We start from the raw sequence: 23,701 nt of genomic DNA, 5'->3' as shown, positions 1-23,701 counted from the left end.
GATGGCGGATGAACTTTTAAGTCAGAGAAGTTCAAAGAAGACATAATAAAAAGTAATTCTCCTTCTTAATGTCCAGCTCAAGCCATGGATCAGGGCAGCAGTGTTGCTACGACCACATGGATGCTCTGGTCCTGACGGGGGACTCGGTTGGTGGCAGCACCCCGGACCGCGCCCACGACTGGGGCTCGCCGCCGTACAGGGAGCCCCCTCGGGTTCCTGGGTACTCCCACTGGCTTTATGATGTGATGAGCTTCTGCTACTGCTGCCTGTGGAGCGACCTCTGCCACATCTACCTAAAACATCGACCTTCCAGTGGATGTCGCGGATACCAGCCACCGAGAGCAGGTTGGACCCGTGTAACATTTTCTTTCATGCCATTGCGAAGGTGTGCAGTCCCCTAAATGAGATACCAGAGAAAGATTTATCCTGGGAACGCACCAAAGATTTCTCATCTGTTGCACCGCGCTGTCTGTCAGCTGGCTGAAAGAAAGCTACGGAACGTTCTAATTTCATACAATAAAGACAAATTCAGCCGTATGAAAATGTTTCCAATCATGCAAAACACAAATAGTTATGATGCTAAAACAAAAAGAAGCACAACCCAATCACTTCTATCAAGGTAATGGTTTTAAAACAACGTCTGTAAAGCAACTGACTGCAGGCCGGCTCCTGGAGCAGAGAATCCATGTAATTTAACAGCTAATATTAACTTATAAAACTTTATAAACAGCAGGACGACAAAATTATATATTTTCTGAAATAACCACTTTAAAACTGCTAGTAAAATTGTGCTATAATTTCCATAAGTATAAGAAACAAATAGTAAAGTAACAGCAATTATCAATGTGCTATGGTTTTGTTAGCACCATGTCAGAGAAAAGCGACTCTGTACTTCATTATAATCTTTAATCTTTTTAGAGGGTAAGATTTTTTTTAATCTTATCGTCACATGAAACGATTAATCACAACCTGGCTGCTTTTGCTTCTTTTTAAATTTCTACAAAAAGGACCCAAGAGCAGCAGGCGAAACCAAATCAGTGTACAGGAGTAAATAAGTTACAGATTTCATTACTGGGAGCCCAGAGGTGGAAAATATTAGATCACACAACATGAGCCAGACATCGAAACCATGCTTGCTCCATAATGTGGATTTAAGTCTATCAGAGAATTTATTTCCTGCTGCCTGGCAGGTGTTGTCTTCGGGGATCTGCATTTCATAACGTTTGACGGCCTCAGCTACACTTTCTGCGGCAGAGGAGAATATTACCTGGTGTTTTCAGCAGACGAGGGGCTGAGCGTTCAGGCCAGAACAGAACAGCTGAAGCTTAAGAATGGTGAGTCCACATTTGATGCCTCTGCCCTGTTTGTACCCATGTTGTACGGTCCCATTATACTATTTTACACTTTAGCTTTCTCTGGATGCAGACTGTACCGGGGGTCCTGCAGAGAGAACATTCTTTGTTTCCAATATATTTATTTTTTAATTGTGTCTACTTTAGTTAGCAGCTTGGTAACGCCACAGAGCTTTTTCTAAGAATAGACAACAACAAAGTAACATTCATTGATTGTGGGTGACCAGAATTGCTTGATATGCCCCGAATTATTTAAAATCGCTCAGACCCAAGCAGTAATAACCGAATTGTTTACTCTGAAACGTATGCTGCTTGATTAAAGGGATATTTGCGTTTACCAATAAGGCACCTTGGTCGACGCCACCAGGCTGTCCTCAGTGGTCATGAAGGAGATCTCCTCTGATGTCATCGAGGTACGAAGTGCAGGCGACCGTCTTCAGGTGCTGAGGAACCAGAAGATCCTGCCTTTTACTGAACAAAGGTGGATGGATCTGCAAGGTGGACTGCTTTCTGTTTCTTTTGACCCCATTCTGAATCAGTAGGACTGCAGTAATTATTGTAGTAGTGAGAGGAGGCAGAGCTTTTAATAGTACCCAGTGCTTTTGAAGTGAACACTTCACTCTTCACTTTCTGATTGAGTTCAATAAGTTCAGTCTCAACTTTCTGACTCAGCGCTTGAACACTTACTAGTTAAAACAGTGACACCTTGTCACAGATTTCACTGTAAAATTTCACTGAAAATTTCACTAAAAACTAAATTGCAAACAGACACACTTGTCTTTAAAGGACTACGAAATAAAGTTGTTAATGAAATCAGAAAGTCAAGGTCCACATATTTTATGCAATTGTTTGCTGAATCAAGTGGAAATAGCTCAGAAATATGGAAGCAGATTAACAAATTGACCAATCGCAAGTGCAATTTAAGAAAATGTGTAACAAAGCTCAATATAAATGGAATGGTTTGCAATGACTCTGCCAAAATTGCAAATTAATTCAATTCATATTTTATTAATTCAGTAGAGCAACTTGCTGGAAATTTCAATCCAATTTTACCTCCAAAAAATGTTGCTGAAGATTCAGCCTCACCTTTTCACATCAAAGAGGTTGACCAAAGTGAAATAAGGACAATTATCAATCAATTAAATTCATCCAAAGCAAAAGATATATTTGGTTTAGATACATTTTTAATCAAAAAGTATAGTGCAGATCTAGTAAAACCAATATCTCATCTAGTGAACTTGTCAATTAAAAAATGTGAATTTCCACAAGGTTTTAAGACAGCTGTTGTGACTTCAATTTTTAAGTCTGGATCAGCTGATGCGGTCTGTAATTATCGACCCATTGCAATTCTACCTGTCATCTCTAAGGTGCTAGAGAAGCTAGTTGCTGAACAATTAATGGCCTATTTAGAGGAGAAAAGAATACTTAACTCCAAACAATTTGGATTTAGACCAAGGTATTCCACGGAAATGGCTGTATGCCATTTTATGGAATACATAAAAAGTAGTTTGGATGGAGGAAAATGTGTTGGGGCAGTATTTCTAGATTTTACAAAAGCGTTCGATACTGTAAATCATACAGTTCTGCTCAGGAAACTGGAACAACTACATATTTTGAAACAAACCCTAAGTTGGTTTAAATCTTATCTTGAGCAACGACATCAGTGCGTTAAAATTAATGGCGTCAAATCTGGGATCCAAAAATGTAATGTGGGTGTACCACAGGGGTCCATTTTGGGCCCATTACTTTTCTGTTTGTACATAAATGATATTCCAAACATCTGCAAAGATGCCAACTGTCAAATGTATGCAGATGATACAATAATTTATGTGACAGCAGACACACCTGAAAAGGCCTCTGATCTTTTAAACAGACAGTTGTGCATCTTATCAGAGTGGCTCCAAAATAACTGCTTAACTCTGAATTACACCAAGACTGTCTCCATGTGTTTCTCCCTTAAGAAAATTACAAACAATGAACTCAAAATAATTATTAATCAACATGAAATAAAGCCGGCTGGTGAATTTAAGTATCTGGGGGTAGTTGTAGATTCAAAATTGAAATTTGATGCCCATATTAAGAAAATGACAAAAACTATAAAGACAAATATAAATTGCTTTCGAATGATTCGACCATGTGTATCAAATCAAGCTGCACAAGTATATTTACATGCAATGATTTTATCCCATATGTCTTATTGTTCCATCGTTTGGGCCCAGGCCACAAAGTCTGTTTTAAAACCTTTACTCTCACTTTACAAACAAGCACTAAAAATATTCGATCAAAAACCGGTAAAGTGGCATCACTGCAAAATTATTAAAAAATACAACATGATGACATTTGACAATTTTATAAATTTCTCATTTTTAAAAGCTATTTTTAAATGCCTTAATGGTCTTGCCCCTGAAGTAATCTGTAAATTTGTTCTAAAGTATGCAAATGAAGGAATCAGGACAAGAGCTGGAGCTAGTGGGAACTGCAGGATTAAAAGATGTCGGACATCTATGGGTCAGTCCGCCTTCTCAGTGAAAGCATCACATTTATGGAACTCTTTGCCTCTGGAGCTTAAGTCACAGACTGATGTTAAACTTTTCTCCACAAGATTGAAAAAATGGCTCAAAGACAATCAAAAGTGTGAACACTAAACTGGCTTGTACTGTATTGTTTCTTTTAACTTTTCTTGTTTTTTATGTATTTGTGTGTTTTTACTAACCTCCCTCCCCGTAATGCTTACACCTTTTAAAAGCCTAACCAGGGACGAAGGCTGCAAATTAGCCCATGGCTACAAGCCTTATGTACTTGGACATCGGCCACCTGTTTGGTTGCAATGTTTAATTGTACTGTCCCTGTCAAATAAATAAATAAATAAATAAAATAAATAAAACAGATGAGCCAGATGGAATTAAGATTATCTGTTTGTCAAAGTGGCCTTTTTCCCCACATTTTTATTTTCATTTCAAAGATGAGTGTGTGTGTGTGAATGTAAAACCAAACATATTAATCATGCACTGCAATGGCTTAAACTCCAGTTCTCTAACAATAAACTTTAGCGATATCTCAGGTTCCTTTCTCAACCAGCTCAAGGTGACAAGACAAACTTCATCATTCAGCCTTATTTGTCACTGTTCCAGTTGTTTTGACATATTTAATTATTGTACAGGTAGATTTGGCCATAAATAACTTCTTCTATTGTTGTCATTTCCTGACTAATAAAGATCAGAACACATCTACATTAAATGAATAGCTTAATGTCCCATCTTCACCATTTTGATAAGTAAGATAAATGAGCTGTTTCGATGTTACATTTCTTGCCCTAATGACTTGCAGAGTACAGGTGTAGTTGCTTACTCCTGCCTCTAGATGGCAGTATTTACATCTGATTTGTTTTATTAAGGCGCCGCAACTGTTTGTTTTCCATAACGATGTTAGCAATTTGGCATAAATTTAGAAACGTTGGTGGGGAAAAAGAGCAACAGTTAAGGGTTAAGTTTTTTGATTTCCGAATTTTGGTGATGTGCTTAAATTAAATACTTGTTAACATCAGTTCACCACGTGATTCTTCATCACAATTATCCTTTTTCTGTCCCAGTTAGAACTGACATTATTACTTTCAAATGTGACAAAGAACTACGTGTGTGCATAGAAATATTACGTATAAAGGTATTATAGTGGTTTACTTTTTACATTATTTATTATGTCTGAATTAGGTAATTGTGTGTTCAAATCTTGACCAAAATCTTATTTTTCTTTAGGTGTTTTTGTATTTGCTCCCTGTCCTCAGAACGTGACAGTGATGTTTTCCTCTGGTGCTGCTGTGGAGCTCCGCCTGCACGAAGGGACCATGAAGGCCACCGTCCTGCTTCCAGCAGAGTTTTCCAACCGAACCCGAGGTCTGCTTGGCCGGATGAACTCTGACCCGTCAGACGACTTGACGACCCAGTCTGGAAAGGTCATATCCTCCACTAACGCCACGCCGGAGGACGTCTTTACCTTTGGAGCTGGATGTGAGTGTGAGGAGCTGTTGATCTCTTGTGTCCATAAATAATCAGACTGAGACACTGTTACAAACCTTACTCGCCCTAAAGTGACATGAAAGCTAGACATTAGGAATGTTGAGTCAGGAGAAATTCAAGGGTAACAGAAAGCATAGAAATCTAATATTATTATTTTTTTGAATGCTTGGGTTTTGAATAAAATTATGTGAAATAAAAGTCAAATTTTTGGCTGTATTTCAGTGAGGTGTTGCTCACAGTGCCATTTTTGAACAGCTGCTGACCTAATTTACATATTTAACCTGTTGAAGGGGCTGTAATGTTGAATCAGGTACACAGGTGTGCTTCCACACCCTGGCATTATAAGTACAGGACATGGTCTAAAAAGCTGGGTGCCTTATGGAGGAGATAACCATAAATACATGTGTGATGATCTGCATGGGTCAGAAATTGCTGCAGAAAAATAGTTACCTGGCTACACATGCTGACTGAGTACAGTAATATCTGAAAGCGTTGTAAACAAAGACTGGATGAGAACCCCAGATTTCCTCGCCACTACAAACAGTGAGAAGAATATGTCCAAAGCTCACTCTTAGGGAATTGCAGCTCTTTTTCAGTGTGAGATAATGCTAATGCAACAAAATATAATTTAATTTCACGGATTTTTAAAAGTTAATCCGGGCTACCAATAAATAAGGAGAATAAATTTGGCTAATTATGTCAGATTAGGACTGGTTTCAGCTACACTGCCTTTACTTAGCCTCTATCCAACATAGTAATTACAATCCAATAGTCCTATATACTAACCAATAAGGATTATTTGTCTATAATGCAAATTGTCCCATTGGGCTATCTATCTATCTATCTATCTATCTATCTATCTATCTATCTATCTATCTATCTATCTATCTATCTATCTATCTATCTATCTATCTATCTATCTATCTATCTATCTATCTATCTATCTATCTATCTATCTATCTATCTATCTATCTATCTATCTATCTATCTATCTATCTATCTATCTATCTATCTATCTATCTATCTATCTATCTATATATGTACTGTGATTCAGTTCACCCTTCTCACTTCCTGTTTTTTAACTACAATCATTGTTCATGCATGTCGTCACTTATTCATCCATGTTTTAAAATCTGTGATTTGTTTCAACAGCCAAAAACCCCAAACTTCACTGATATTGTCCATTTCTTGCTCCAGGGAACATATCAAAGACGTCTTCCCTTTTCACCTATGACTCCCACTACCTTTTGGATTCATACTTTTTTCCATCAAGCCACGACGCTGCTTTTGTTCCGGCCTTTTCTCTCCCTGTGAAACACGATGACCCCTTGGTAGCAGACATGTTGTCGATGTGTTTGGGAGAAGGGGCGCAGTTCTGTATACATGATACCCTTATCTCTCGGAGCCTGGCGGTGGGAAACGCCACACTCAAGGCCCATCAACATCATCAGGCTTTAATAGAGGCCCTGCAGCCAGGTACCACATGTGACACGTTCATTGTCCGTCTATCTTTAATTTCCTTCAGCTCATGGGCAAAAACCGGGGGGAAACCTTGTATGCATTAGGTTTTAACTCTATATGCCAAATGTACGATTTGATGGCAACAACATAATAAATTGAATAAATTATAATGGAAGATCTGGATAATTAAGAGCTTGCATTTATCATGCGCACACAACCGTTACCACTTTATAAAGCAGAAGCATCAGTTATTTTAAATCTGGGCTTCTTTTGTGACTGTGTGATGACTTTTTGACATATTGTTGCTCCTTAGTGGTGTCATGTGGCTGGCTTCCCACACCCAGGAATGGGAAGAAAAATGGGACACATTACCTGCAGGGAAAAACCCTGGGCTTCACCTGCAATGAAGGCTATGTACTGTACAGGTCAACAGAGCGCACCTGTCTGGAGGAGGGGACGTGGACTGGAGAGCAACCTTACTGTATTACAGGTGGGTTTGGAGAAAATGGAAATGTAGGAAAGTCATCCCTGTTTTTTTTTTTTTCTTTTGGAGTATTTTGTCAATGTAACCAGCTTTAAAAAAAACTTGTGGCTTTAGAAACCAGGTAAAATCTAAACCAAACTGAAAGACTGCAAATTAACTGTTATACTGGGTTATTTGTTATCATCAATTTTCCTCCATGGGGTTCCGATTTTCGAGATTTTAAAAATATCAATATTTTCTTTAAAGAAAATACATTGATTTTATCAAGATGGTTTCTGGTGCGTTATAATTATACTTTTATGTATTCCAGTAGGTTATTTATCAGCTGATTATCTTATTTATCTACAGATCTTTGTTTTAAAATAAGGAAGATCTGTAGACATCTGGGATAAAGCTTTAATTCAGATTAGGGGTGGGCAATTTATTTAAAATTTTATCACGATATATTGTGGTAATGTTGAGATAAACATAAAAAAAATATTTAGAGCTTATTGTAGGTAACTGCGTGGCTGACTGCATGTCAATTATAGCCCAACAAAGACAAAGGTTGTCTTTAAAAACGTTTTAAAAATAACATATTACAATGAAATTCAAAATATGTTTCATCGAGGACTCTAGTTACATAAAATTAAGTGTGATTTTTATTACTAAACCACACACAGTAACTGCATTTAATTATATTTTTAAATGTATTGATTTCTATTGATGCTCTGAATAAACCATCAGTCAAAAATAACAATCCTGATAATACTGACAGTTTGGGGAGTTCTCAAACACCACTAGTTGGAATTTATCGTTCCCAAGATAAATCTGATTTCTTATCGTAATAAGAAATTTTTCTCTAACGATAAAACAATACAGTAAAGCCCAGCCCTAATTCAGAGATGCTTTTTTAAAATTACTTTATGAAAACCATATAGGGATAAATATCGGATATCGGCATTCAGCCCTAAAAGTATTGAGATATAAATTTGTTGGTCCATGTTGCCCAGCCCTAGCTCCATTCATGGTCAACCTTTGTTCTCTTTACCCTTCATTCACAGTTCAATGCTAAACAAGTATAAAATGTCACTCCACTGCTACGCTGACAATCTTGAATCTCATCTTGGTGCCCGAGCCCCTACTTGAATGAATCAGAGACTTGTTTTTTATTCTTTATTCTCCTTGGAGAATCCATTTTAAGAGCTTATTGCTTGGCTTTAAGGCATGAATGGGCTTCCCCCTTCTGACTGCATAGTTCTAGGAAATACTGGAGTCAGGAGAGTAGATGTTCCTGGATGTACCAATGAGTAGAGACAGCAGACGTTCACTGTAACTGGCCCTCAGCTCTACCACAACATAGTCATTCACATCAGAATCTCACCAAAACTAAGCATTAAAACTAATTAAAAAACAAGTTTATTTCTCGGCATTTAAACAAAACTGAGTTGATACTTTTTATGCTTAATTTTGGGTTGTCATTATTGTTTTATTCCTGCACTGTCTTTCCTTTTTTCTGCTGCACACATGGATATAGTGAAAAGATTTAGCAAATTTGATTAAATTTAGATTACCTTAGAAATCCTAAAACAGAAACAGACTTCAGTAGAGCCCCTCTAGCAGTGAATTTACCACATGAGTTCAAAAGCACAAAAAAACAAAACAAAAAAATCTATGTGATCTTTTTTTAATAAAGGGACTGGAGTGGTATCTGGCACAAAGATTAGTAGACAGATTAAAGATTAGTATATTTTAATGATGTGTCAGTTGATCATGTGCACGAGAAAATGCAATTTAATTTAGACATAATGTTTGTTTGTCATGCAATTATTTTTCTTGTTTTGTTTTTTTCTACTAGCGAACTAAATTCTTATGTTGTTCCAAAAGAGCAAAATTTCACCCAAATAAGGTTAAAACCTAGCAGCGTGTTTTTACATTCATTGGAAGCACTTCTTGCATCCTTGATGTGAAACTTTTCTTCTTTTCAGTCTCTTTCAAAGCAAAGACTGAGCCGGCTCGGTTCTCATGCAGACCTTTAGTAACACGGCTAAAAGCGTTTGAGCTTAGAGCGGCTGCGTGTTGGGGAACTGGAAACACCTGGGTCCCTTTTTTTTAGTCCTCATCCTGACCATGAACTCACATGGTCAGGGTGGTAAAGGCGGTGTGGTTTAGTTTCTTAACCGGGCCAGCAGATGGCACTTTTTACCTCAGATTATGTGTGTTCTTGTACTTGCAGCTGAATGAGAACATTTATTACTAATTTAACTAGTAAAAGGGGGACTTTGATGTAAAGTGAGGACTGAAAAAAGGTCCTTACTTCTTTCTGGGCTAGGGGTTTGGTTTAGGACTAAAGTGCCAATTCGGATTAGGTTAGGGTAAATCAGGATTAGGCCATAGACAAGTTTGAAGATGAATGGAAGTCAAGGCACTGTCCTCATTATGTACATTAAACATGGATGTGTGTGTTTGTGTTGCACTTTCTAAGTTACATTATTGCTTTTCTCTGATGTTCTTGCTTCATATTAGCTGTTAGCTAATAACTCTGAATGCTTGAAATGACTTAAATTTTGATTTGTACGGTGATGCAACAACCTGCCTCATCTTAGTTGGACTCATTTGACTAATCCTAATTTTTTTTTCAGCCTTCTATACCAATAATTATTCATCTTAGTTCAATGTCACGTAACTCCACCAAGACATGGTTGCATGATTAAAGGATTCCCCAGAGAGAACTGCGTTTACTCACTTTAACACAGAATATTGGGCCATTTTGGCGGTAGTATGTGACAGTGATTGCTCTCGCTCCGTGGCTCTCATTACACAAATGGGAGCTAACAACTGTCAACGCGGCCTGAGGAGCTCGGTGGCAGGTGATGCAGGAGCCGTTTCCTTTTCCTCCGCTGCTCAGATGTGACCTCCGGCCAAGTAAACAATGCTAAACACAGACTGAGCAGCAGCCCTCCTCCTCCTCCTCCTCCCCTCATATGAATCACCGCGGCACGATCTGCAGGGTCAAAAGAAGTCGTAATTAAGTTGAAAAGGACGTGCCATTGAACAATAAATACCGCCACTTCCAGTTCGACTCATTGTCAGTCACTTCAAAGAGCCGCCGCTGCCTGTCAGAAGAGTTGACAGTGAGTCCAGGCAGAGAGTTGTGCAAGTTCACCTTTTCCAGGGAATAGCTCAGCTCAGAGAGGTTAAAATAATTCACTATCATAGTCCACCAGCTCAACATTGTCAACTAAATTGACAGTTTCTAGTAAAACCTGTGCTTAATGTTTCAATGAAACTATGTTGAAAAAATAGGTCATGACGTCCCACGACAGTTAGCATTTCATATCAGTTATGTAATAGCATAGCATTAGCAACCATTTCATGTATTTTTATTTGAATCCTGTTCTCTTTGCTCACATATTCTGTGTCTTATTATATTGCAATTCTTAATAAATCTACCCTCATTCATAATAATAATAATAATAACCTTTTTTTATTATCCAGGTTTGTCCCACTGAGATCAAATGACTGTTTTACCAGAGAGACCTGTCCAAGGCTGGCAGCATACAGAGAGTCAACTACAACACAAAATAACCATAAACTTACAATACAACATATATAAATGACTCAAGTAAAACAATTGCACTTCCGCAACTTAAACATAATGGGATCTATCTTGGTCCTAAATACATTCAGAGATACTAGAGTTCTAAGTTTAAGCTTCAATTACAAAGTATTCCATGAAGTTGGAGCAGAAAGGCTAAAAGCTTTCTTCCCTCTTTCTGTTCTGACACGAGGAACACTAAAATTTAAAAAGTCTTAAGACCGAGGAACTGTAGGTCCTGTTACTTAAAGTAAACAATAATGAAAGATAAGGTGCTGTCAACTTAAGAATAGCCTTGAAAATCAAAACGTACCAATGGCCAAGCTGGCAAACATGCAGAGATGGCAATTTTACCTCAGCGTACAAGAGACAGTGATGAGTTAGGGCTCCATGATTTGTAATAAAGCGCCATGATACACGCTATCCAGCATGTGAAGACATTGAACAGAAGTGCTCATGTATAATACATCACCATAGTCAATAATCGGAAGTAAAATTTACTCCACCAATTTCTGTTTTACCTTAAAAACAGAATTTATTTTGAAAATAAAATCCAAGTAAAAACTTCAGTATCGAATGAAGTTGAATGAAAATTTGACTTTGGTTTTAACTCAAGCACCTTTATAAGCATTTAGACCAGGGGTCACTAACATTTTTAAAATTGAGAGCTAATCGGTATCGTGTCATACGAAGGGCTACCAGTACTGACCTTTGAACTACAAGAGTCCAAGCTCACCTTAACTGTATGTAGTATAAATATGTTTTTAATACTTTTGTCATTTTTAAATCTATTTAAATGCAAATATGGTTAAAAATGGAGAGCAACTGAATAAAATAGCATTTTAAATGCAGCTCACTGGAGGGTTGTGCTGTTTCTTTAACATGCTTGTGGGCGCCATGTTGGTAACCCCTGATTTAGATGGTAGCTTCTCTTTGTCCGCCTAGTCTGACGCTTTGGTCCTCGACCGGAAAGTTAGTTAGAGTCATGAAAATAAAGGGCAGAATGCACTTTGTGAATGATTTTAAGAACGATGCGTGTATTATGACTCTATTTTGGTATAGCCAATGAAACTCCCCCAAATACATTGAAAAAGTTATCTTACTTTTGCAAGGCGCTGCATTATTAATACCGAGTCGTCAGAAAGACATACAGTTTGTGTGCATAACAGCCGGAACCACACCCACATGTGCACTCATGCAGCAGGCGCCAAGTTCTTGCCTTTTAGGGCAAATGTTGCACATCTTTTCTGCTTAATGAAGTTCTCTCACAGAGATTTTCAGTTTACTGAGCCGTCCCTCCCAAAGAGAGCACCGTTTAACGCTACCAGGGAGCGCTTGGATCTGTTCAAGGTTCACAAAAGGATTATTACCCAGTCCTAAATGCGCTCATGTGAATGTGTTACTGTAAAATGCTGCAGATGTTGGCAAAGGGGATCCACACCCACCTGCTAAGAGGAAGACATTAAAAATGAATTCTGACTGACTCTGATTCTTCTGATTAGTTTGCAATCAGTAAATTTCATATTCTAAGTAATATGTGTTGTACATTTATACAAATGTAGAAGCCTGGCTTAATCTTGTCACTTTTCAATATGAAATACTTTCCTGATTTGGTTTTAGACATCTGCCAGCCACATGTTCCAAAAGGTTGTAAAATCAGGCCTCTGTATTTTCACTGGTAAGTTTTCTCCCAACGAGTCAACTTTGTGCAGAAGAAGCTTTTAAAATGCCGACCAGGGGCATCAAGAGACTTAAAAAGTAGTCATGGTTTTTGCTTTTTTTTTATTGTCAGTGAAAATAAGATCTCCACTCCAGAAGGTCTCCTCCACGGACCTTTTGATGAATTAATTCCCACCTTTTGTGGCTTTAATATAGTTCACTATTATTCAGATCTTGTAGTAATGGAAAAGTTATTCTTTTCTCGACCTTGATGTTTACTTTTGCCTGAATTTTCTTAATCTCTTACAGCTTCTGCTGCAGGTTAGCGTTTTTCTACAAAATGTCTTGCAAGTGAACCTTGATGCAAAGACTGAGGCCAGGCGCGGGTGCAGAATATCGCTTTTAGTCGGTTTGTCCTGTTTTCTTTTCTGTCATGTCTGGGCTGAGCATGTTTAAAGTCTTTATGTAGAGCATTGTTTGACTTTAGTCTTCACTTAACCTGTTTCAAATACCAAGGATAGTTGCATTGATGAAGGTAAGTCATGCAGGGTGAGGTACACCTCGGGTGACAGCAGAAGCTCCCAGCACAGATACAGTTACCAGTTAGAGAAAAATCAGCAGCTCTCAATGAAACTTCTCATCTTTTACTGAAAAAAAAAATCAATTAAATTTTATTTAAATAGCGCCAATTCACAACACGTCATCTTAAGGCACTTTACAAAGTCAAATTCTATCAAATCATACTGGCAGATTGGTCAAAAATTGGTCCTATCTAAGGAAACCCAGGAGATTGCATGAAGAACTGACAAGCAGCATGATCAGTGTATCCATCATTTATCCAGAAATCCCTCTCCCCAGTACCCCTAATATCTGCTTTTCTCAGTTATTTGTCAGATCCCACTGCTGCACTCCAATAAGGCAACTAAAAGTATGTCAAATTCTCTTGAAATGAGTGTATTTTTACTTGATTTGATCAGGTAAATAAGACTATTTGCCCAGTTAATAGGATATTTGCACTTGAAATAAGAACAGTTCATCTCCATCATCTTATTTCAAGTGCAGGATATCTAATTATCTTATTTTAGGGATAAACATACTCATCCCATTGGTAAATAGTCCTATTTAGATGCGCAAATCAAGGAAAAATATTACTTTTAATTCCCTTTTTGCAGTGTGGATACCTATTCCACGTTCTCTTGCCTTTCTGCAGGCTAAGTGTTTTGATGGTGGGGGTGGTGGTTTCCTCCAGCCTGAATTAGGGTCTGTAGGGGTTAGTATAATGTTAAGACAACTCGGAAAAGGTCAGATGTTTTTGGGCCATCAGAGATGAAATTATTTTCGGCACAGCTGAGGATTGTGTGTGTAGGCAGATGTCCGTGGACAAGATCAACCTTGTCTGCAGTCAGAAAGTCAGGCCCCAGACAGGAATGTGTTTCGCAGAGGTTAGCACTCTGACATGTACAAGCAAATGTGATGTATGCGTTGCAAATGTTGGATCTATAAACAACAAGATGCACAAGTGAGTGTGTTTTAATTCTATCTGTGGGTCTTCTGAATGCCGTCTATAAAGAACAGTCCAGGTCTGTTGACGTCTCAAAGTCGATCCAGCCTTTTAGTATCTTTTTACAGCAAAGCTGGCTCATTTAGAAACGTCTGTAAATTGTTTGCATGAGGTTTTGGATTTTAATGTTCCTTATTTTCCATGTTCTTGCATTCTGATTGTAATTTGAATCAAAGTAATACACCATATCCTCTAACTACTTCCACTCAGTCTCAATAGTAAAACCACTGATAGATGAAAAGGACAAGTTTAAACATTTGAGAAAAGCAGCACTAAGATGTTAAACTCATGCCGATCCAAACCCCACCTCAGCTGGAGACAGAAGCGCTTGGCTTCTCCCGCGCTGACATCTGCATCCTCCCTTAGTAGGGTGATATGACCGGGTCCCTTGGAGGTCTGATGTCAGTTCTTATAAAAGGTTGGAAGAGTTTCTAAATCCTTCAACCTCTTCAGATATGTTTTTGAAGAAATCTTGGATCAAAACACGTGTGAAAGACGCTGCTGAAAGAATCCTTCAAAGTGAGCCTGCTTGAGTCCATCCAGCATCACCTTCGTCTTGAAGCTATTTTGATTTCGTCTTCATCGCTTTGTGATCATAACAGACACACCGGAACCTCTTTTGTATAGCTGGGTTTTATCTTCATGAAAACCCTTGTGAATATTCTTTGTGAAAATCTGTGTTCTGAGAATGTCTACAAGCTTAAAATGTAAATGCATATATACATGTATATTATACAAAGTTTTTATCGGTTTTGGCAAGATGAAAAGGTCCTGCAATTTCTGCTGTCAATTTAAAATTAAATAATTCGGCTACAGAAAATGACTGATCTTGCAGTAAATGCTGTTATTAGGCAAATCATTCTGATCCGTGGCCTGAATGGATCAGTAGTCTGCACCACTACCATCAGTGGTCTAATTTTCCCAGTTAGGGGAATGACATTGCAAGGGTAGCCATGCCTCCTTGATTAAATGTGTCGGTGGCAGAAATCTATGTAATTCTGAACTCTGTGTATTATTGTTTATGAAAGTCCTCTTTCTAGATTTTTTTTTCTGTCTGATGGAGGATAATAGGTAAAAACTGGTTCAAACAACACAGTTATGCAACAGAAGGAAAAGCTTTTTTGGGGGTTTTGTCAGGAAGGTGGGACCTGACTTGTGTCTTGGCAACTTTTCAAGTGTTAAAAAAACGTTTGAAATCTTAGCCAGCTAACTGGTCTGGGCAGAGTGGGCGGTGTTTGACAGAAAGATTGCTTGGTGTAATTATTAGCTTAATTCCTGTGGTGTATTGAGTAATCACTCAGTGTTAAAGTTCACGGTGTAGCAACTAATATAATGGCTCTTTTTATTTCTTCGGTCTTGAAAAGGGAAGGTGTATTAAGGAAGGATAAATACACTGCAGTGGCTTTCCTAACTATTGACTTTTAATACATATTAATACTTTTAAAGCTTTTAAATGTTTTTTTATTGTAGAAACATACTCTTCCACAGAACAGTTTAAAGTAACACACATTTTAACTGGAGTACATTCCCAAAAAAGAAAAAAGACATACCTTAAATAATTAATTCTAACTGATAGATTTCAAAGTAGTTGAGAACGTGGAGAAAATTTCACTTACCTGCTCTTCAAAGTGGGAAAGACAAGAAAACATGCAACTATAGTAAGGGCAAGTATGTGTTCATCTTTTTAGATAAGAGGGAGAAAAATTGGGATATCTGCAATGAGAAAATGTTTAATACAACTAGAAATGTAACAATAAGGAAGCCCCACATTTAACTTTCCAGTAATTCTTAGGAGCCAACTGAAATATTTTGTATGTATATATTATTGAGGTGCCACTGACTGTAGGCAGCACTTTGAATCCATCTCTTATCATATAATGATTATCCTATAGACTTACTAACTGATTTAAGTGACCAATCTCCCCCTGGGGTCATAACTTATCATTCCCAAATCTTCAATAGGTGCTTTCCTGATAACCTTTTATGTTTTATATTGAGAGCATATGTGCATTGCAGCGTTCCATGATTAAAACGGTCACTAATATCAAGCTTTGTGTTTTCCAGATGATAAAGTGGGGTTTATTCTGGGGGCTTTCGGGTCCCTCTCTGCGTTGGTCACCTTGGGAATAACCATAAAACTGCACAACAGAAAAAAAGACAGGTGGGTAGCAAACAATTTTTTTCTGTCCCTGTGCTGTTTCGCTCTGAAATTAAATGTTTTAAACAATATAAATGGATGAAAAAGGAAACCTTATTCATTGCTATGAGTGGAGAACAATAAATAATAAAGTTAACAAGTAACAAATTTCCCTTAATTAAGTTATCCTGACCTGACTGGACCTGAGATGCGTACATTATTGGTCAATTTATTTATAACTTTTGTAAAGATCTGAATCACCGATTCAGTTTCCCTAAAGCTGAGTTCATACTGTGGGATTTTCAGCTGATGTAGATCATCTATTTGTCACCAATGAACTGTGGAGTTATTCTGCTTTTTTAATCTGTGCTTTGTACCCATTTTTCAACTAGTCAGTAACATATTTTCATACATACCCGAGTTAAAAATGCTGCTATAAAAAACAAAAATTCCTTGTGGAGCAACTTGCTGTTCATTATGGCCACTGCTGTGGTAAATAATATGTGGATTTATATAACGCTTTTAAAGTCATAAAGATAATTTAAAGCACTTTATGCTACAACCCAGTCAGTTGTACTCATTGATGCACATAGACAGGCAACTTGGGGTTAAGTGCCTTGCCAAGGGACACATCAGTATGTGACAGGATGAAGCTGGAACTGAACCCACAACTCTCTGATTTTTGAGACAAACACTCTGTAAGCACTGTAAGGTTTACTCTCTGTTTTGATACTACTTTTGAGTATTTTCTACCCGGGCGCCTCACAGTGGCAGCCCACTGCTCCCAAAGGGGATGGGTTAAAATGCAGAAGGGAATTTCTCCATTGTGAGATCAATAAAGCTAAATTATTACATGGACATGAGAAAAATTTAAAAAGGTTGTGTGAGTTTGTTGCTACTCCCTGGAAAAGGACTCTGGTGCACCAGAGATATTTATATCATGCTTATATGTTCAGCAACCAAGAACTTATAAGTAATATAGAATAAAATAGAAACATCCTTTTTTGGCTGTTCTTGCGTTGCGCTTTATCAAGTCCAGAGTGCTTCACACTACGTTCAGTGATTCACACAAACGTTCACACCCTGACGGTGGTAAGCTACATTGTAGCCACAGCTGCTCTGGGGCAGGCTGACACAACGACGGAGTCAGGAGCAGGGGATTGAACCGGCAACCCACCAGTTTCAGGACAAACTCCCTAAATGCTAGGTCACTGTCGTCCCTACAGTAGGAAAATTCAGGTGTGCCTGAAAATGAAGATGGAGGCATCTAGATACACACAAAGGTAACAAATATCAAAATAAAAAATAGTAACAGGAACCTGTGCAGCAAGGCAAGGCAAATTTATTTATATAGCACAATTCAGTACAGAGACAATGCAAAGTGCTTTACATGAATAAAATATAGGAATAAAAGCAAGTAGGGATAGAATGTAGAAACAAAAAAAAAACAAAAAAGGGCGAATGTGCAACAATAGAAATAAATACTGCACAGTTATTGTAGCAAAATAAAAAGAAAGATCAAAGACGTGTGCAAATGAGCAGGGTGACTAAAAGAAATGTGCAAAATGTTTAGCAATATTTATGTATAAAAAAATAACAAGAATGATTATTTACAAGAATGTGCAAACGAACAAAGTACGATTAGCTCTACAGCAAAATGTGGATTTGCAGAAAAGTTAGGATGTAAAAGAAAACTAAGGACAGGAGAATACTCGTTTATATTTGTTTTATAAGTGCCTGTGGGATTGCTACTTTTCAGATTTTAGTTATTTGCTCAGCATGACTCAAAAATTAAGTTATTATTGTTACAGGGTGATTGTTTACAGAGCCCCTAAAGGTACATGGATGAAAAAAAACGCTTTTGCGACATCTCGCAAAAGTTTTTGCGGGATCCCACAAAAAGTTTTCCTGTGTCAGCGAACCGGAAGTAAAACAGACACAGTTTATTGACAGTTGATTGATTTCTATTTTGGTACTGGCCTGACATGTAAAGACAATCCATACTTGGCTGCAGACATGGATTTGCCGTAAGTGAGAGACATTTGAAAAGAATACTCAGGGCGAGGGCACTTTCTTGTCGTAAAGCGTACTGTGATCTTGCGGTCCTGGTTGAATTCATCAGCAACGAACTACAGTACTCTGCTCAGCTTCACGGGTCCCGGTGGATGTATGCAAAGTGCAGAGAGCATGGACTACGCGTTAAGAAGGATGTGCGGTTGGGAGAGAGCGAGCCAAAGAGAGAGAACTGGTAGAGCGGCACAGAGTAACAATAACAGAACGCTCAATAAAGCTGTTATTATGAATCAGAGATGTAACCTTTGTGAAACAACCAGGATATAATGTTTTATTTCTCTGATTCATAACAGCTTTATTGAGCGTTCTGTTATTGTTACTCTGTGCCGCTCTACTGTCAATAAACTGTCTGTTTCCGGTTCGCTGACATAGGAAAACCTATTGCGGAATCCCGCAAAAGTATTGCGAGATTTCGGAAAAGTTAGTTTTTTCCTCCATGTACCTTTAGGGGCGCTGTAATACAGAAAAGTCTTTATTTCTATTCTTATTAATTCCAGAGATTTTAAAGCCACTTTTGTACTCGATGATCTAAAGCCTGAAACATCTGCAGAAATCTTGTTTTGGCTTTTATTTGTCATGAAGATTGGTCAAAAGATGAGAAGATTCTTAATAGATTTTGAAATTATGTGGCTGTTTCGTTTATGATCATTATACATAAAGTATCCTAATCATGCTATAGCTGAAATAAAAAAAGGAATACACAGAAGAACCTTTGCATTCAGCTCATGTTGACTTACTTTTTTGCATAAAATGGGTTGATGGTTTTTTTGGATGCTGGACAAAAAATGCTAAATACCTTACTTTTCAAAACTTGAAGTAGAAACTACCTACACTGTGACTTTTAGTTATTTCGTGTATCTCCCTTTATGCATGAACAATAACTGCACAATAACTTTCACAAGTCTAACGATGAGTAAAGTCACAAAAGATTGCGTGTTTTAGCTACAGCCGGCCATATATCTTTCATTCTGCTGTATACGTTCAAAGCCGGAGAGCGGCTTGTTATCTTATGAAAACTGCTACATAGCGAGACGTCTTCCTACCCTCCCATTTCGCTCCAAGACACCTTTCTGCTGTGCAAGCATTGAGGTACAAAGACAATGAATCCCACCTGCTCATTTCATATCCAACAGCTCGGGCCTCCTAAATGTTGCTCGTAAATTCTCTTTCTGATCTGATCAAACCAAATACCCTGTGGGATTATATTCATGACTGTAGTCCAGAGGAACAAGAGGCCAAATGGTAGCAGTAGCTCCTGGGCAAATACAAACAAATTAAAGGCCTTTTTTTTATGGGCTCACTGACTTCATTTGGGCTTTCCCACTTTATAACTCTGGTGGGAGAGAAGAAAAAAGACGAATGTTCAAAGTTATGAGGCCTCTTCACACTGTCAGCAGCTCTCGAAGCAGGCGTTCAATTGAAACTGCTTTGTTTTGGGGTCATGAGGGCAAAAAGAAAGCCCACCTGCCTCCTCTTGATGCCTGGATCACAGGAGGCCAGGTGTAAGGGGAGAAGTGTCTGAAATCCTGCAGATGCACAGGCTTGTATCAGAGTCCCGAGACACTCTTTGCCAAAAAATGCAACACCTACCGTTGTCAAAATGTGTCCAGAGACATCTGATCTGTTCTCTGAGTGAGTGGTTAGCTGCCATGCACGAACTCTTCAAACAAGTGCAGACAGATTGACTTCTCTGCAACATCAGAAGCGGAGCAGGATGTGAGCAGCAGGGGTCTTACTGTATTTCAGATCTTGCCTGGGTTGCGTGTCGGCAGCAAAGCTGCACTAATACAGCTGTGTGCGCGTTGAACAGGTAGACGGAGAAGGCCCCCCGTGCACGTGCTCCTCGTGTCTCAGACTTCCAGGGGTACTTTCCACGTCTAGGGTTACTAGCAGGTTTTAACAGGCCGAGTGGCAGCTCACCACAGAGGGATAAAAGTCACTGCACCATGAAGTGATACCGTGTTTTCGTGTGTGTCATGTCTCCTCCTTATTTAGCTTAATGACACATCAAAAGGTTGGTTGGGAGAGGCCGGGTGGTGGGGTGGGGGGCAGGCGCTTCCGTTTAATCCATCTACTTGCATAGAGCTCGGGGAGCTGCTTGCCAACCTTTCATCGTGCATTAGACTAATTATTTTTCTTGAAATTTAAATATTTGTAAAGCAAATCCAAGAATCTAAACGAGTGATGCCGAAAAGCCTCCTCAGGCTCAGCAGGGACTGGATTTCTTTGGATGCTGCCTTGGTCTTTTCACAGAAGATGTGTAAACATCTATTTTACAGGACGCTATTTCTCTTTGTTTTGAGATATATATATATATATATATATATATATATATATATATATTTTTTTTTTTTTTTTTTTTTAAGAGAGAGAGAGAGTACTCCTGGATCTGTGTTTTTTTTTGTGTCTCTGCTTTGACTTCACAAGTACAAAATAGGTTGTGCCAGATGACCGTTCACACTGAGCCTGGTTCTGCTAGTGGTTTCTTCCTGTTAAAGGGGAGTTTTCCTCTCCACTGTCGCTACATGTATGCTTGGTATGAGGGATTGCCGCAAAGTCAATAACACAATGCAGGCGACTGTCCACTGTCACTACATGCTCATCCAGGAGGAGAGATGCTGCGAGTCAATGACTCAATGCAATCTGCTGGGTTTCTTTTGATAGAAAACTTTAATAATAAAGTGAATTTAACTGTGTTGTCTGATAATATAATTAATTTGGAATCTGTCTGAGTGATTATATTGAATACATTTTTTTGTAAGTTGTAAATGCATATTGAAATATACTATTTCTTAAACCTAGTAGGGGGGGTAACACATTTGTCCCTGACCTTTTATATTAACTGCAAAGTTTGAGATGTACAATAAAAAAACACAACAAACAAGACAGTATCACCATTAGATAATATACCAACCAAGTCACTTTCTACACTTAATAACCTGTTTTGCTACTCCTTCATCAAGTGTTGATAAAATGCAATTGATGGATTATGTCTAGAAATAAATTTCAGTGCAGCAAGTTTTTTAATCCTCTTTTTTTACTCTAAAATGATTTCCATGGTGTTTTAGTTGTGTTGAAACAAAAAGAAAAACTGAGCCTGTTTGCTGTTGCGATGACCCGGATAAACGAGAATTTGTACAGACATGTTTAGTTTTCCACTTTCTGTCAAAATAACTTAATGATTTTTGTTTTTTTTGATACTTTACTAGCAGTTCTCGAGATTACAATTTTTAATTTATACGATGCCTGATTCTCTCTTTCAATTTGGATTTTCAGAGAGAGAAAGGAGGAACCTCTGGAGATGGTGACCCAAGCTCAGACTTGATAAACCTTCAAAGCCCTCTTGGATTATGGAAGTTCGGTCTAAGAAATTTGATTTGAACAGAGCATTTGGAAACAACATGAACCTGATTTTCTCATTTGGATGTTTTTCCTTTTTTTCTTCTTCTTTTGACCCATTGATGTTATCAGAAAAGCCTCAGGCATTAGGTTTCAGGCATGCTGCTTCGCCTCATGTTTTCTCCCTTGTTTAGTCTGGAGAAGCTCCAGGTTGTGGCAAATTGTGCGTGGTGCGACGACTGAGGCGACTGAAGTGAGGGGAAAAACAACAAGAGAAAAAAACTTTCATATCACAGATTTGCATGAGCAAGTGGCTGATTTTGACTAAAAGGAAAAGTTGTATAAATACCACACAAAGATATCATCTTCACCATCACCACTCCTTTCTCCCTGCTGGTTTAAAACGGGACCAGATGTGTTCGCGCTCATGTCGACTGTGAAGCGAACCCGATCGTTTTTCGGTCGAACAACTTTGAACTCGTACACAGGGCTTGTGTGGCCTCGTATGCTTCAGTCAAACCAAGGGTTTTGCTGAGTGACTGAGGCGGAGATAATATAATAAAAAAAAAAACTATCCCCTCCAGAGTTACATAAAGGTCAGCCCTTTGCACCGTGTCGACACTTTGTGAATCTTTGTTCTGTTTCATATTTGCCTAGAAATAAGGATTGAGTGAAACATTCTGTAAATGTTTGAAAACACAGCGAGGTAATAAATAATGCTGTGTTATACCGTGTCTGACGTGTGGTATGTACACTGTGTGGGTGCAAACTACTGTTTAGAGCTCATGCAGGGATAAAGTACTCATCCTTGTACAACCCTGCAGGCATGCACGGTTGGGTAAAGCACCATGCCCCATCAGCCAGACAGTGATCTCACTCTAGCGCTCGGTCCCATCCTCTGCTTTCAACCTAACTCCCCCAAAACAAAGCAGTCAGGCCAGTCATAGGATGCGGGGTGACAGGGTCCCTTGTGGCCGATATGTGGCAGTGATAGGTGGGGGTCCTGCTTAGGGTTCAAGTCAGTCTAATTGAAATAACGTGGCCTGCTGCGCATGGAGGGCTTTGAAGTTTTTGCGACATGAACGCTCTCTTCTCCTCCATGCACAGACTACCATAACGAAGCCAAACCAGTCATTTGCTTTGAAAATTTGATTAAAACTCAGATTTGCCTTTTGTAGCAGCCGACATCTTCTTTGTTATGGTGAACATCAAGAAATATGGAATGAGGCATTAGAAACAAACTGAGAGCACGACGGCCCTGAATTCAGACGGATTGCTCAAATAATAAAAACAAAAAAGACTTAATATTTTTTTTATTTAATCCGGAGATGAAGGTTCTTTTCTGATTATTTAGGAACTTAATAGCATTGAGGATAGTATATAGGCAGGTAAAAAGAAATGTGTGGAAGCATTTTTTTCTGATGTATTAATTTGACATTAAAGTTGTTTGAGTTTAAGGTGTTGTATTAAAACTGCGTAACATTTCTTGTCAAAGGGAGGTTTGTCTTGTAAAGGGCTATCCAGTTGTATGCTACCATTAGCTTTGTTAGCTTACATACTCAAAACTCGTTGATCGGACTGAAACGTGTTCAGATTGAAAAAGAAAAGGTAATTGGAATACACTATTTATATGAGCATGAAATCATGACGTTCCTTTACATGCATCTTCAGAATAGAAGGAGTCTGATGTGTGCAAAGTTGTCAATTTCCCTAGAGAAAACACAAAAGGAAAAGTCGTATTTCTGTCTGTGCTTTAGTGTCATGCAGCCTGCCTCATGTCTACCACTTTCTGGGCTGGCTGACTGCTTTCCTGCTCTGCTCCTCGCTTTTATAAAGTCTGCAACACCTGCTACAGCATCTCACCTTGGACTAAATACCTGCCTTCCACTGCCAGTCAGCGCCAGGTCATGTCCTTGCCATGTGTGAGTTGTCAGTGTTGCATTGCCTGTTTCTGACACTGCTTTGGTTACTTCATCGGACTTCTTGACACGACCCAGGACTGTTTTCGATTTTGATTCCTGCCTTACCCCACGGTCTGTTTCTGC

General features: G+C 38.5%; 1 protein-coding gene across 1 annotated transcript in view; it reads left to right on the top strand.

The window, feature by feature from the left end:
* susd2 (sushi domain containing 2) overlaps positions 1 to 22,210 on the top strand; it is a 30,169-nt gene extending 7,959 nt beyond the window's left edge. The window contains exons 8-15 of the mRNA XM_036143571.1: positions 77 to 345; positions 1,191 to 1,334; positions 1,698 to 1,850; positions 5,105 to 5,356; positions 6,563 to 6,841; positions 7,140 to 7,316; positions 16,172 to 16,268; positions 21,594 to 22,210. Coding sequence (XP_035999464.1) covers positions 77 to 345; positions 1,191 to 1,334; positions 1,698 to 1,850; positions 5,105 to 5,356; positions 6,563 to 6,841; positions 7,140 to 7,316; positions 16,172 to 16,268; positions 21,594 to 21,642 — 1,420 coding nt within the window. The 3' untranslated portion in view covers positions 21,643 to 22,210. The remainder of the gene's footprint in view (positions 1 to 76; positions 346 to 1,190; positions 1,335 to 1,697; positions 1,851 to 5,104; positions 5,357 to 6,562; positions 6,842 to 7,139; positions 7,317 to 16,171; positions 16,269 to 21,593) is intronic.
* The last annotated feature ends 1,491 nt before the right edge of the window (positions 22,211 to 23,701 follow it).

The sequence above is a fragment of the Fundulus heteroclitus genome, chromosome 12, assembly GCF_011125445.2.
Source record: "Fundulus heteroclitus isolate FHET01 chromosome 12, MU-UCD_Fhet_4.1, whole genome shotgun sequence".
Classification (NCBI taxonomy): Eukaryota; Metazoa; Chordata; class Actinopteri; order Cyprinodontiformes; family Fundulidae; genus Fundulus; species Fundulus heteroclitus.
This window is presented reverse-complemented; position numbering and strand designations above follow the sequence as displayed.